Here is a 14,079-nt window from a genome sequence, read left to right on the forward strand (position 1 = left end):
CATCTCTCAAAATGAAGTTCTGCAAGTCTTTTTAAAAAGCCACAATGTCTATGGTATAGAGAAAATATCTATACTTGGAGGTCATTGTTATTATGATTATTAAATATGCAAAATGTGGATAATTCTTTCTCTAAAGGGTCGTGGGATTTTTCCCTTTTTAAAAAAATCCTCACCCGAGGATATTTTTTCATTGAATTTTAGGGAGAGTGGAAGAGAGAGGGAAAGACAGAGAGAAATATCGATGTGAGAGAAACACACAACACACATCAATTGGTTGCCTCCTGCACAAGCCCTGACCAAAGCCGGGGCCAGAGAGGAGTCTGTAACCAAAGTATGTGCCCTTGACCAGAATCAAACCCAGGACCCTTTGATCCACAGGCCGACGCTCTATCCACTGAGCCAAACTGGCTAGGGCAGATTTTTCCCTTTTTTGCTATAAAGGAAGAGGGAAAGTAAAAGCTGAGGGCCACGTGAGTTTCAGCTTTCAGAGATGATCAGATTACCTTTGGTTGATTAATGTTGGCAACACACTCATTCTATTATTTCCTTACTGAGGGACCCAGGAATATGAGGCACTTGATTTATTCTTTTTTTTTTTTTTTTTCTCAGTGAGGGTCTGAGAGGATTGTTAATCATCCAGGGATGGAGTTTTTTTCTCACCAGTGTTTGAGGTTAAACTCAATTTAGTCTGATAAGGATTGAGCTGTATTCCCAGATAATGGGTGTTCCATGGCTCCTGTGAGGGGAACTAATGGCCTTAAATAGATCCCTGCTAACCTAATGCAAGGCCTCCAGAAGTGAAGTAATCTCAGCCCTAAGAGCTCATTTCTGCAAAATCGCACAGGGTGCAGCTAAAGGTTCTGTCTGCAGCAGTGGGGGTCCTGGCACAGAATAGCATGCCCACCTGAGATGTGGGATTGTGGACGATAAATCCCCTGGCCCACAGCACAGGCTCCTAGGATCTCCTGCCATTACCCCGTAAGGCTGGATCAGATGGGGTGCTTATGATGGACCTGGATTGATAGGATGGAGGAGAGAGCACTAGTTTGGAAAATGGAAGTAGAGAGCCTGGCTGAGTTTGAATCTCAACTCTAGCCCTTTGTGATCCTCCTGGGCAAGTTATTTTTGACCTCTAAGTTATTTCCACATCTCCAGAATGGAGAAAATGAAAATACCCACTTTACGAGACTGTTGTGAGGTGATGCTGCCAAGTTTTTAGTATGACACCAGGTACTTAATACAGGCGCAATAAAAACTAACTGGTGACAGTAGGAGTCACTGTGGTCATTGTCCAGTTTCCACCACTGGCATAATGTGTGTCTGGGACATGGTGGCTCATTTCCCCGACTCTCAGTTTCCTTAACAGAAATTATGGCTTTGAAGTAAATAGTGTCCTTCATTGATTGACTCCTGTGTCTCATAGCTTTACATCCTCATCTCTCAGCCTCATGACCATCCTGAGAGGAGCCTATAAAAATCTGTAGTGTTGAAGGTTGGACTGTGACTTCAGAGTTGCCGCCAAACCAATCACCAAAAGATGTTCTTGAAACTCAAAGTAACTGAAAGTAGGTTTCCACTGTGATGGAGATTCTGACTTACAGAATAGAAAATGAGTTTTTTTCTCTTATGGAAGACCAGGGGATAACCTATGAAGATCAAATACTGTGAAACTAAACAGAGAAATGAAAGTACTAGTAACTGGCATCTGACTTATGCAAGCTTGGGCAAGTCCCTTCACTCCTGGACCTCAGGATTCCTAGCTGCACATTAAAGGGGTCGATCTGAGTTCCATTTCAATGAATCTAATATTCTGTGTAGTGAACTGCAGCAAAGGTTAGAAATTCAATCCAGCCCTGTATTCCGTAGAGGAATGATTTATGCTGTCATGGGGACCAGAGGCCCAGTAAATTAGAGGTGCGAAGACATGAGTGGATATGAGTAACAAAATTCATTAGACATTTTCTCTTGGGGATATCTCTTTGTAGATTGTGTGACACTTTAATTCGAGAATTTAGATATTATGTATGATTGTGCTTCATTTGTTCCTGTTCTTTCAGAATGGGCTGTGTATTTTTCCTCTTCCTGCCTTTCTGTGCCTTGCATAAAATAGACATGAATTGTCCCTCTGTTGGATGAATTCACTCATTCATTTATAGTAGCAGCAGTGTGGTCCAGGGTGGAGTGAAGGAAAGAACATGAGGGTCAGAAGGTCTGGGTCTTGCACTGACTTCCTAGCTATGTGAGGCTGGAAAACCAAGTAGCCTCTCAACCTCAGAATGCCAGCCTGTGTGGCCTACCTCCCAGTTGTCTGTGGTAACTAAGTAAACTCACCCAGGTGAAGCTATGAGATACAAGGCAAGTCAAGGGTGTAAAGACTGAACATACACCATCATTACAACTACACCAAAAAAACTGAGATGTGGGAATAAAGGCTGGAAGATCATATGCAAAATGTTGAACAATTATTTCATTAGGGCCTTGGGATTACAGGTGTGATTTTTATTTTTCATTTCTCTATTTTTCAAATGTTCTGAGTCATAATTTTATTACTTTAAATGGAAGCTTTTAAAATGTAGTATCGTATTACTACAGACCAAGCCTTACTTATTTCCTTGGAAAGTCCTCCCTTCCTTTCCATTCCCAAGGCCAATGCCCTAGCCCAGGCTCTCCACACCCCACCCTGGTCTCCCCATTCCAGCCTGCAGTTTGAAGCCAACATAAAATCCAAATTTTAACTTCTTTGTTTAAAAATAGGAAAATTTAGCAATACAGGTCCTCCATTCCCTCACAGCTACAATTTGGCAACAGTTGACAGGAGCCAAGTAGCAGCTGACCCTTAGATGGGACCTGCAGTCCCACCACTCACAGCAGGGCCTTTGAAAAAATAGAGAAAAGCATTTGTTCCTCTGAGCAGAGGCAGCCCCACCTAGAGTGCACAGTTTGGCCAGGCCAGCAAAGGTTGGATGGATTTCAGTCACCACTCTCCAACGAGGCTAGGCTGTCTCATGAGGGGCCCAGCCAGCATGACCAAAGGCACCAGCTGTGCCCCCACAACAAATGCAGAGGTTAGGTGCCTGGCCTCTGTAGACCCAGAGATCTAAAATGTCCAGAATAATGGCTACTTAGGCTCCAGCTCTGTTTCTCTGTGGTACCCTCAGCTCTGCCCTCTGCCTTGTCTCCACATTGCCTTTCCTCGGTCACAAGATGGCTTCAGAACTAAGAGCACCACCTGACTCTACATTCTCCCACAGATGAAAAGAATGCCTCCCTATAACCCTCAAACAAGAGCGCTGGGCTACACTCCAATTGAATCACCTCTGAGCCAATCCATTTTGGACAGGCTAGTGCCAGGCATTTAGTGGCTCAGATTTAGGTTAATCTGAACAATTCACTACAGCAAGGTGGACAGTGATTTATATCAGTGTTTCTTAACAAAAGTATTATTAACTCTTTGGCCAAGATCATTCTTAGCTGTGCACTAGTAGTGGGTCTCATTTAGTGTATCTACACCACCCATCATATGCCAGCTGTGCATGCCAGTTGTTGGAATGACCAAAAACTCCCACACATTGGTCATACCCAGACACTCCTACATCTGGAGGGCTGGCCATGCTGAATGGGCTGTAACACACTGGGGAGGGGTGGTTCTTTAAAAACAAAGTCTAGTTCTATTAGGAAGATGGGAGATGTGAATGAATTCTGGAAAAGCAAACCACAAATATTAACTACGCTTTTATTCTAGGTGGGAAAGAAGGTTAAAAGGAAGAAAAACTATGGCTGTTAAATTTTTAACATGTGATTCCCCTTCAGATGTGCTCCTGGTTACTATGGAAACCCCTTGCTTGTTGGAAACACCTGTAAGAAATGTGACTGCAGTGGAAACTCTGATCCTAACCTGATTTTTGAAGATTGTGATGAGATCACTGGCCAGTGTAGGAATTGCTTACGTAATACCACTGGATTCAAGTGTGAACGCTGTGCCCCAGGCTACTATGGGGATGCCAGGATAGCCAAGAACTGTGCAGGTACAGTACTGTAAATCCTTAGACGGCCACCTGGATTTAGATGTATTTATCTTGGGAAAATGTCTCAAGTGCCCCCTTGTCACTTTTCCAGGGCAATGCACATTCTCAGGAATGTGCATCCCATACTCACCCCTGGTGGATATTATCAAGGCTACTAATGTAACCTAGCTCATAAACCAAGAGACACTGACACAAATGAGCTCTTGCCTTGCCATCTTATATCCTTCCCATTTTGATCAAAGAAGAAAAGCAAACTTCCATGGACAGCCTATGATTGGCCAGAATTCTGAATGAAAACCTGCATGGTTCACATCACTTTTCTTATTCTGGAAGCTAAGTCCCATTTTTTCAGTTATGTTTGGTAAAATGGACATTTTAGTGCAATAAGTGAGCAAATCAATGGTAGAGTTTACTCATCCCCCAATTTCCTCAAATTGTCAGAGCAACTATCTCAGGTAGAGTATAAGAATTGACTTCAGTTAGACCGAAATGTATACATTTCATTGATAATTTCTATAATCCATTTGCCACATAGAATAAAGCTCTTAATAGGTAAAGTTAAATTGCCTTCCTCTAGGAATAAGGCTGAGACTGAATATTTCTTATTTGTTTGTGACTTTGAGGGGAAGAATGGGTGAGGAAGAGGTATTGTACTCTTGTGGCATGCTCCTATTGGAAATCCCCTCACTAAAACAAAGTCCCACTTAAAAAGATTCTAAGTGTAAAGGTTAATATTGAGAAGAAAACACATGTGATCTTCAGAAATCACAATAAAAGTAAACATGGCTACAAGAAAGCAAAGTGCACAAAGGCATAATACCGAAAAGGACAAGGGAAGAGTGTTCTGTGTCTAGACAGACTAAAGAAGAAAAGCAGGCATCTGAAAGAGTGCTGGCATCTCTGGCTGGGTGGCTCAGTTGATTAGAGCATTGTACCACACACCAAAAGTTTTTGCGTTCAATTCCTTGTCAGGTCATATACCAATGTTGTGGGTTCATTCCCTGGTTGGGGCATGTACAGGAAGCAACCAATTGATATTTCTCTCTCTCTTCCTCTTTCATATCCTATCTAATATTAAACAAACATGGTAATTGACCGTACCTTCACTATGCCTCCCATTGGCTAATCAGCACGATATGCAAATTAGCCTCCAACAAAGATAGCAGCTAATTTGCATACTGCAGGCAGGGCAGGACAGCACCATCCTCCCTGCCCTGCTGCCATCTGGGCCTGCTATTTGCCACCCGGGGCAGTGGGGCAGGACAGCGCCATCCCGCCTGCCCTGCCGCCATCCGGGCCTGCTATCTTCGACCCAGGGCGGCGAGCATCCCATGTGCAACCTGACCCAGCGCGGCCGGGTGGGGCAGCAGTAATCCACTGGCCTGCCTGGCCAATGTTCGGGTGTCCCATGTGCAACCTGACCCAGGGCAGCAGGGCGGGATAGCATGGCTCCTCTGTCACCCCAGCTTCCTCATCACAGCTCCCTCATCACAGCTCCCTTGGGGGCCTAAGCCTTTAGTCAGACATCCCCCAAGGGCTCCCTGGCTGCCAGAAAGATGTCTGACTGCAAGCTTAGGCCTGATCCCCCGGGGAGTGGGCCTAAGTCGACAGGTGGACATCCCCCAAGGGGTCCTGGACTGCAAATGGGCACAGGCCGGGCTGAGGGACCCCCCCTCCCCAAGTGCACAAATATATATATTTATTCTGGGGCAAGAATTTTAAAAAACTGCTGACAAAATCAAAGCCTTAGACATTGATGAATATTCTGATTCTCAAAACATTTACTAAACTATGTTTAAACTACATAGAAGCAGATCACTCTTAGAAAAGAAGCTAATGCTAAAAGCAATAAAGCAATGATCTTGCTGAATGGCTTAATAAATCTACATTTTGTGGAACATTAAACAGCTGAAATGTAATAAATGCATTTCCCCTTACAGCTAAATTTTTTATGATTTTTCTCTAAAGACAGTTAAGAGATGGGGAAAATTCACAATTCTACTTCAGCTTATTGTTGATAGCTCAGGAATTCCTTTTTAAATATCACAAATTAATTTCTACTCTGAAACTCTGAATTGGGGTTTTTGTTTTTGCTTTTTTCCAAATGACTATCTTGAAAATCCTCAGTAGATGAATAGAGGGTCCTCAGGATTTCTGAATTTATGTAAATATGTTCCTAATTTTTTTCCACGACATTATTCCCTGCCATCCCACTGAGAACTATCACTGGGAGGTTTGGAGTCAGCTGTGCCAAGGGTCAAGCACTGTGGAAGCCAAGATTTGCTCTTGGGCCTCCTCACTCTCTCCTCGCTGGACTACTCCTCCTTCACACCTGGCAATGATCAACCCCGAAGTTGGATTAAACTGGAGAATCAGGCTGCAATGAAAGGCTGGCTTTCAGAGTCCAGTTGAATAATGGGCTCCATGATTATCTTGTATCTTGTGAAATTTACCAGGATTTTTCTGGACTGAAGCAGGGGTAATAGTCATGTCAAGAACCTCCCCCCCCCAAAAAAAAAAAAAATTGTGAGAGGAATCCTAGAAAATTTAAACTTGTTTTTGCCCAAGGGTCTCCTTTGAAAATTTCACTAGACTGGGGCTTAATTGGGTGAGGGGCACAATCTCGGTATCATAGAATGTAATTAATGCCCATTGAATGATTATATACTGATAGCCAGTATTTCTAGAAACCATGAGAACATTGCCATACTTTAAGCACTAAGAAATGAATCCTAATCTCTTGTTTTTGTTTCCCACAGTGTGCAATTGTGGAGGAGGCCCATGTGACAGTGTAACCGGAAAATGCTTGGAAAAAAGTTTTGAACCCCCTACAGGCACGGACTGCCCAACCATAAGTAAAAATAACAGTACATGATTGACTAACCCCACTTTCTCTAATGTGCTGCAGGTGGAGGATTAAGGAAAGTTATGCAATACGCCTCTCTAGAAACTACCTGAGTTTCACCCCTGGCTTTAACCCTGTCTGTGCCTCAAACAAATGTACCCTAAACAAAAAAGATTCAGTTGTCCGCTTGATTCTAATTTGCAAATAGGTGATTTACATTTAAACACCTCTACAAAACTTATCAAGTCTTTAAGTTTAGCATCTTACCTAGTGGATAAAGGCAAATTCAGAAACATAATTCCCAAAGACTGGGTTTATTTTAGCTCCTTTTCTCCCTTTTCTCTACAGGTCACTAGATAATATGATATATACAGACAATGCTTTACAACTCTGAGAAAACTGAGATAACAAGAGATTTCAGTGGTTTTTCCCAGATCACTCCAAATCTAAAGTGGCACCAGAAATAAAATATTCAGGCCTTATGAAAAAGACCTGCAATCTTTCTTTCCTGGATGTTTCTGTCATTCTTATCAGTCAAATAGTGATCAATTCTGATGGTGCAAGGACCTGCTGAAACATTCAAAACAAATTTCTAGAACTAGTCTTAATGACTTTTCAAGCACCATCTATGATAAACCCTCAGCCGATATCATATGCAATGGTGAAAATCAGGAACAGGACAAGGATGCCCACTCTCACCACTCTTATTTAACATAGTTTTGGAAGTCCTAGCCAGAGCAATCAGGCAAGAGAAATAAATAAAAGACATCCAAATTAGGAAGGAAGAAATGAAAGTGTCTTTTGCAGATGACATGATTCTGTATATAGAAAAATCTAAAAATTCCACCAAAAAAAACAAAACTATTAGAAACAGTAAGTGAATACAGTGAAGTTACAGGATACAAAATCAATGTACAAAAAGCCATTGCTTTCCTATATACTAACAATGAAACTTCAGAAAAAGAAATGAAAAGAAAACAACTTTTGCAATTGCAACCAAAGGAATAACATACCTAGGAGTAAACTTAACAAAGGAGGTGAAGGACCTATATACTGAAAACTACAAAGCATTATTAAAAGGGATTGCATAAGACACAATGAAATGGAAAGATATTCCGTGTTCATGTTCATGGAATGGAAGAATCAACGTAGATAAAATGGCTGTATTACCCAAAGCAATATACAGATTTAATGCAATCACCATCCAAATCCCAATGTCATTTTTTAAATAAATAGAGCAAAAAGTCATCAGAGTTGTATGAAATCACAAAATACCCTGAACAGCCAAAGAAAAAAGTTAGAGAGGTATCATACTACCTGACTTTAAATTATACTACAGAGCTAAGATACTCAAAACAGCATGGTACTGGCAGAAGAACAGACACCCAGACCAATGGAACAGAATTGAAAGCCCAGAAATAAAACCACAGGTACATGGGCAAATAAATTTTGACAAAGAGGCCAAAAACGCACAATGGAGAAAAGAAAGAACCATTATCCTCAATAAGTGGTGCTGGGAGAATTGGAAAGCCACATACAAAAGAATGAAACTAGATTATAGCTTGTTCCCTTGTATAAAAATTAAATAAAAATGGATCAAAGGCTTGGAACAATAAAGTACATAGAAGAAAACATAGGTGCTAAACTTATGGACCTTGGTCATAAAGAACATTTTATGAATTTAACCCCAAAATCAAGAGAATTAGAGGCAAAAATAAATGAATAGGACTCTATCAAACTAAAAAGCTTCTGCACAGCAAAAGAAAACTACAACAAAATAAAAAGATAACCAACCGAATGGGAAATGATATTTGCAAACAGCAGCTCCGACAAGGGGTTAATATCCAAAATATATAAAGAACTCATACAACTCAACATCAAACAAGCAAACAATCCAATTAAAAAAATGGGCAGAGGGCCAGAAAGACACCTTTCCCAAGAAGACATACAAACAGCCAACAGATGTATGAAAAACACGTGCAACTCCACTAACTATTAGGGAAATGCAAATCAAAAGTATAATGAGATACCACCTTACACCTGTTAGAATGGCTGTTATCAACAAGGCAGGTGATACAGTAACAAGTGTTGGAGAGGTTACAGAGTAAAAGGAATTCTCATTCATTGCTGGCAGGAATGTAAACTGTTACAGCCACAACGGGAAACAGTGTGGCAGTTCCTCAAAAATTAAAAATAGAGTTACCACATGACCCAGGAATCTCTTCTAGATATCTACCCCCCCAAAATAAAAACCCACTCAAAAAAACATTTATTCCCAAAGATATATGCACCCTATACTCATTGCAGCATTATTCACGGTGACCAAAACATAGAGACAACCAAAGTGTCCTTCGATAGAGGGATAGAGGATTGGATAAAGAAGACATGGTATACAATGGAATACTGCTCAGCCCTAAGAAAAGATGAAATACTGCCATTTGTGACAACATGGATGGGTCTTGAGAATATTATGCTAAGCAAAATAAGTCAGTCATAAACAGCTAAGAACTGTATGATTTCACTCATGTAGAATATAAAACTGATACTCAGACACAGACAACAACATGGTGGTTTACTAAAAGGGAAGGGTGAGGGTGTAGTAAAGTGTAAAGGGGGCCAAATATACGGTGACAAAAGATTACTTGACTTTGGTGGTGGACACACAATGCAACACACAGATCATGCATCACAGAAACGTACACCTGAAACCTATATGACCCTATAAACCAATATCACCCCCAATACATTTAATTTTAAAAAGTAACTAATATTTATCTTTAAGTAGAGTGATTTAAAGACTATATATTTTTTAACATTAGGTATTCCCTCCCCCAAACAAAAATATCTTGACTTCTGAGTCCTCTGGACACAAGAGATTAATATTACCGATGAATCACATTTTAGAAGATGGCACAGAATGCGAGGCACAAGCAGGGTAAAGTTTACACACTGATAACCTAGGTGGTCCCCTAAGCAAGGTCACTTTAAGGACATCATGATACCTGCCTGGCCCTAAGCATTTCCCCCTCCAGCCTGATGTTCCTCTGAGAGTCAATATGAGTAAGACCATGTTAAACTTAATTAACACACTAACAACTATTAACACGTCAGTCTCCATTTACCAGTTCTCCAGAAGAAAGTACAATCTGAGAGAGAGAGAGAGAACAGGAAAGTTTCAAAGGGTGTACTTGTGAGTGGCCCCAGGAGGGCACTGGGATCCTGGTGGGTGATGACCGTGGTCAGAAGAACTCAAATGCGAAGTGTGAGAAGCCATGAGAAACTGCAACTACTGCACCAGACAGGAGGTCAGGCCAAGGGGAGGTGCTCAGGTAGTCACCCTTGGGGTGAGGCCAAGGAGTAAGAAGTGCTAGAACCTGAATTGAGACGGGAAAAGATGACAGGAAAGGGGGAGTGCCTATCAAATAGCCGCCTTCACCAGTGGACATTAAGCAAAAGCCCAAAGTCTGACATAAGAGAGTCATCCCAGAGGGCTGTCCCTTTCATGCTTTCTTTCTGTCTCAGTGCAGCACTCAGTGTTCATGTTAACCTACTTTCCCTGTTGAATGTGTTGTTTCTTTTTGTTATGTGTTAAGTGGGGATAGTGCTTGATGTAGTTTGGCTCATCTTGGACTCTACTCAACTTTGAGTATAAGGACTAGTTCTGTGGCCCAGAACAGCACCTCATGAAACAAAAATGGAAATAGAATTAGCTAAGGAAACTCATATAGTGATGTACTGAAGGCAGCATGCTTCCCAGCTGACTTTTCATTTTGAAGAAATGACCTGCCCATTCTACTTCTAGGCTGTGATAAGTGCATCTGGGATCTAACTGATGACCTTCGCTTAGCCGCGCTCTCCATTGAAGAAAGCAAATCCGGTGTGTTGAGCGTGTCCTCCGGTGCCGCCGCCCATAGACACGTGAATGAAATGAACTCCACCATCTACCTCCTCAAAGTATGTAGAAATGTTTACCTTCTGCGCATTTTCATTCTGGTTTCACTGAGTCACTCCTAGTAACCCCTATCAGTTTTGGTATCTGAGTCCCATGGCAACATTACAGAAGGTTAGCCCTAGGAAATTATTACAAGTTAATTGTAAGCATTATCTTCAGCTCAACCAAGAGCTGCCATCTATAAAAGAGGTTAATACTGAAAATGAAATGACTAAAAAACTGGTATCTATGTACAAAACTATCAAGGGATGCGAAACACTTATTTCCTTGGTGAAGCTGTACATTGGTCATTCAAGGGATTACCACAGACTTACTGTTACCTTACCCTCAATGTGCAATGTTTTTGAGAAGTTTCTCTAGAAACGTTTCTCTCTGTGTGTCTCTGTTTCTCTATCTCAATTTTATCTCTATCTCTATCTCCTACCCTTACCTTACCTTTCCTTCTCACTGTCATATTCCCCCTCATTTTCCCACACTCACACACACACTCAGACACACAACATACTCACATGCTCTGTTTCTCCTCATAGATCCTGTGGTTAATCTCTAATAAACGAGTTAAAGGCAGGAAATAGATGAACTGTGCTTGTATATCTAAGCTTTAAGAAGTGGTTTTATTTCCCCCCTCTAAATCATGGGCTTCTATCACAACCAACATATTTTTTGAAAACAATGATAATTAGCCAAAACCGGTTTGGCTCAGTGGATAGAGCGTCGGCCTGCGGACAGAAAGGTCCCGGGTTCGATTCCGGTCAAGGGCATGTACCTGGGTTGCGGGCACATCCCCAGTAGGAGGTGTGCAGGAGACGGCTGATCGATGTTTCTCTCTCATAGATGTTTCTAAGTCTCTATCCCTCTCCCTTCCTCTCAGTAAAAAATCAATAAAATATATATAAAAAAGAAAAACAATGATAATTAGCTGAAAGGACAATAGAATTAATACCAGCGTAATTTTTTTTAACTTTGTTAGTCAATTTAGTATAATAGTTAACAGCATAGACTTTGAATTTAGATTGTTTGCATTCAAATGCTGGTTCTGACACTAGCTAGGTAACCTTGGGAAAGTTATTTAACCTCTTTATTCTTCAGTTTTCTCATCTGGAATTGAGGAAAATTATTGAACCATCTCATGGATTGTTGAAAGAATTCAGTGAATTGATATGTACCTAGCATAGTAAGTGTTCATTACTTTGTGGAGGCACAGATGACATGCACAGCAACTGTCCATATTATGCAAAATGCAAAACAAAACAAAAAAATGACAAAATTGTAGAGCTGGATGGAATCTTAGTGAGCATTCTGTTCCAAACCTAGAAATCCTTCTTGTCCAAACTCATCTGTTTGGACACATGAGGGCAATAATTCTCAGGGGAGTCACCCAGACTCAGGCCTCTTGATGCCACTTGAATCCGCTTTCCCCAACAACACAACTTCAAGACAGATATAATTATAAGTACCGCACGCTAACCGATTGTGCCACTGGAGCTCCCAGATAGATATAATTATAGCTGACAGAAAGGCAGTACCAAGTTCGGTGATCCTACTCCAAAGTAATCTGAGTAAAACCACATTTGGACTAAGCTCCATTTACTTTAATTTGTGTGAGTTGATCATTTCTTCCAAAGCCTTCCAAAATTGGCATTTTAAAGGTTAGACACCCAAGGCCACCACCAGTCTATATTGTGCATTTGTACAAATTAGGAAAAGGTACCCTTTCCCCACGGCCAGCACAGCACAGCCCAGGGTCTGCTTAGTGAGCAGAGCTGGAAGAATTTTATTCCTTAAGGCCCTGAGAACCCTCATGCAGTCCCCAACCTCTACACCAGCCTGCAACAGCCTGCAGACCCACCACCATTTGGGAAACAGAGACTCACATTCTACTCTAAGTCCTTTAACATGGGAAGAGTTTTGTGTTTATTTTTACAAGCCTGGTGTGCACGTCTACTGATTATTTTCAAAACATTTTTTTCCACAGACAAAATTGTCAGAAAGAGAAAACCAGTATATCCTAAGAAAGATACAAATCAACAACGCTGAGAATACAATGAAAAGCCTTCTGTCTGACCTGGACGAATTAGCTGAAAGGGTATGTATTCAGTTTCTGGAACTACCTTCAGAGAAAGGACTTAGCTGGTGTGAGCCTAGCAAGTCACAAACAACTGAGGCTCAACACAGCTCAGAAAATATGTAGTGACTCAAGTGCCTTAAAATAAATCAAGAGTAGACTTGGTCTCTACTGTTTCTTCCCCTTTTGACTGGTTTCCTTGAAAAACTGTTTTATGAGGAACTATTTTAATATTTGCTGTTGGTTAATATGGTTGATATAGTTCAATTAGAATAGTTGTTCAGCTGTTTGCATTAGCATTTTATGACTAAGAGCTATAGAGCATCCAGAAATAAGCTTTACTATGTGGAATATAAAATTTAAATGTCTGCTAAAGGATGCATTAAATAATAAACAGAAAGAAGAGCAATGATGCTAAGAAAGCAATTTTGCACTTTGGCAGGGAAAAAAATCACTTTCAACCCTCACCTTACACCATATCTATAATAATAAAAGCGTTATATGCTAATTAGACTGGACATCCTTCTGGACGACCTTCTGGACAAAGCCAGGGCTGCTGGCATCTGGGGGAAGGAAGGCCTATTCTTGCACTAATTAAGTGCTTCGGGCCTCTAGTACTAAAATAAAATCCCAGACAGATTAAAGACTTGAATTTAAAATCTCAAATTCACAAGAAAACAGAACTAAATATTTATTTGAAATTGAAAGAAAATGACAATGCATTTAAATACAGCATGAGGAATTACAATAAAAAGATATAATAGATATGACAAGATAAAATTTCAAATACCCAGTAAAGACAACTAAATAAATGAAAAAGTCAATAAGACTAAGAATAATATTAAGGGAAATATGACATAAAAGCTCTCAGAAATTAACCACAAAAGCATTGAAATTTGAGCAGAGTCAGTGTGAGAGACTATTAAATACACTCCCCAGCAGCCTAATGGAAAAATATCCTGCCTCTGTAGTAATAAAAAAAAATACAACTAAGCCACAAGGCGCCATATTCAACATTTAAAATGTTTAACACATTTTTTTCCTTGTTATGCTCCCCCAGTGCTGTCCAGAGCACTCTGGAATTTCTGCTTTCCTATACTGGTATTTGACATAAACTGTGGAAGTGCTTTTCAAAAAACAATTCTCACTTTCTACAAAAATAAAGGTTAAAATAACTTTGATAATCTCTTTT

General features: G+C 40.6%; 1 protein-coding gene across 3 annotated transcripts in view; it reads left to right on the top strand.

Moving 5' to 3' along the window:
* The window catches only part of LAMA4 (laminin subunit alpha 4), a 136,334-nt gene that overhangs the window by 51,899 nt on the left and 70,356 nt on the right, over nucleotides 1–14,079 (top strand). For 2 of the 3 annotated variants that reach the window (XM_059700659.1, XM_059700658.1), the window contains exons 6-9: nucleotides 3,811–4,025; nucleotides 6,785–6,880; nucleotides 10,673–10,824; nucleotides 12,798–12,908. In XM_059700659.1, coding sequence (XP_059556642.1) covers nucleotides 3,811–4,025; nucleotides 6,785–6,880; nucleotides 10,673–10,824; nucleotides 12,798–12,908 — 574 coding nt within the window. The remainder of the gene's footprint in view (nucleotides 1–3,810; nucleotides 4,026–6,784; nucleotides 6,881–10,672; nucleotides 10,825–12,797; nucleotides 12,909–14,079) is intronic. The other variant, XM_059700660.1, reaches the window with a different exon arrangement.

The sequence above is a fragment of the Myotis daubentonii genome, chromosome 6, assembly GCF_963259705.1.
Source record: "Myotis daubentonii chromosome 6, mMyoDau2.1, whole genome shotgun sequence".
NCBI lineage: Eukaryota > Metazoa > Chordata > Mammalia > Chiroptera > Vespertilionidae > Myotis > Myotis daubentonii.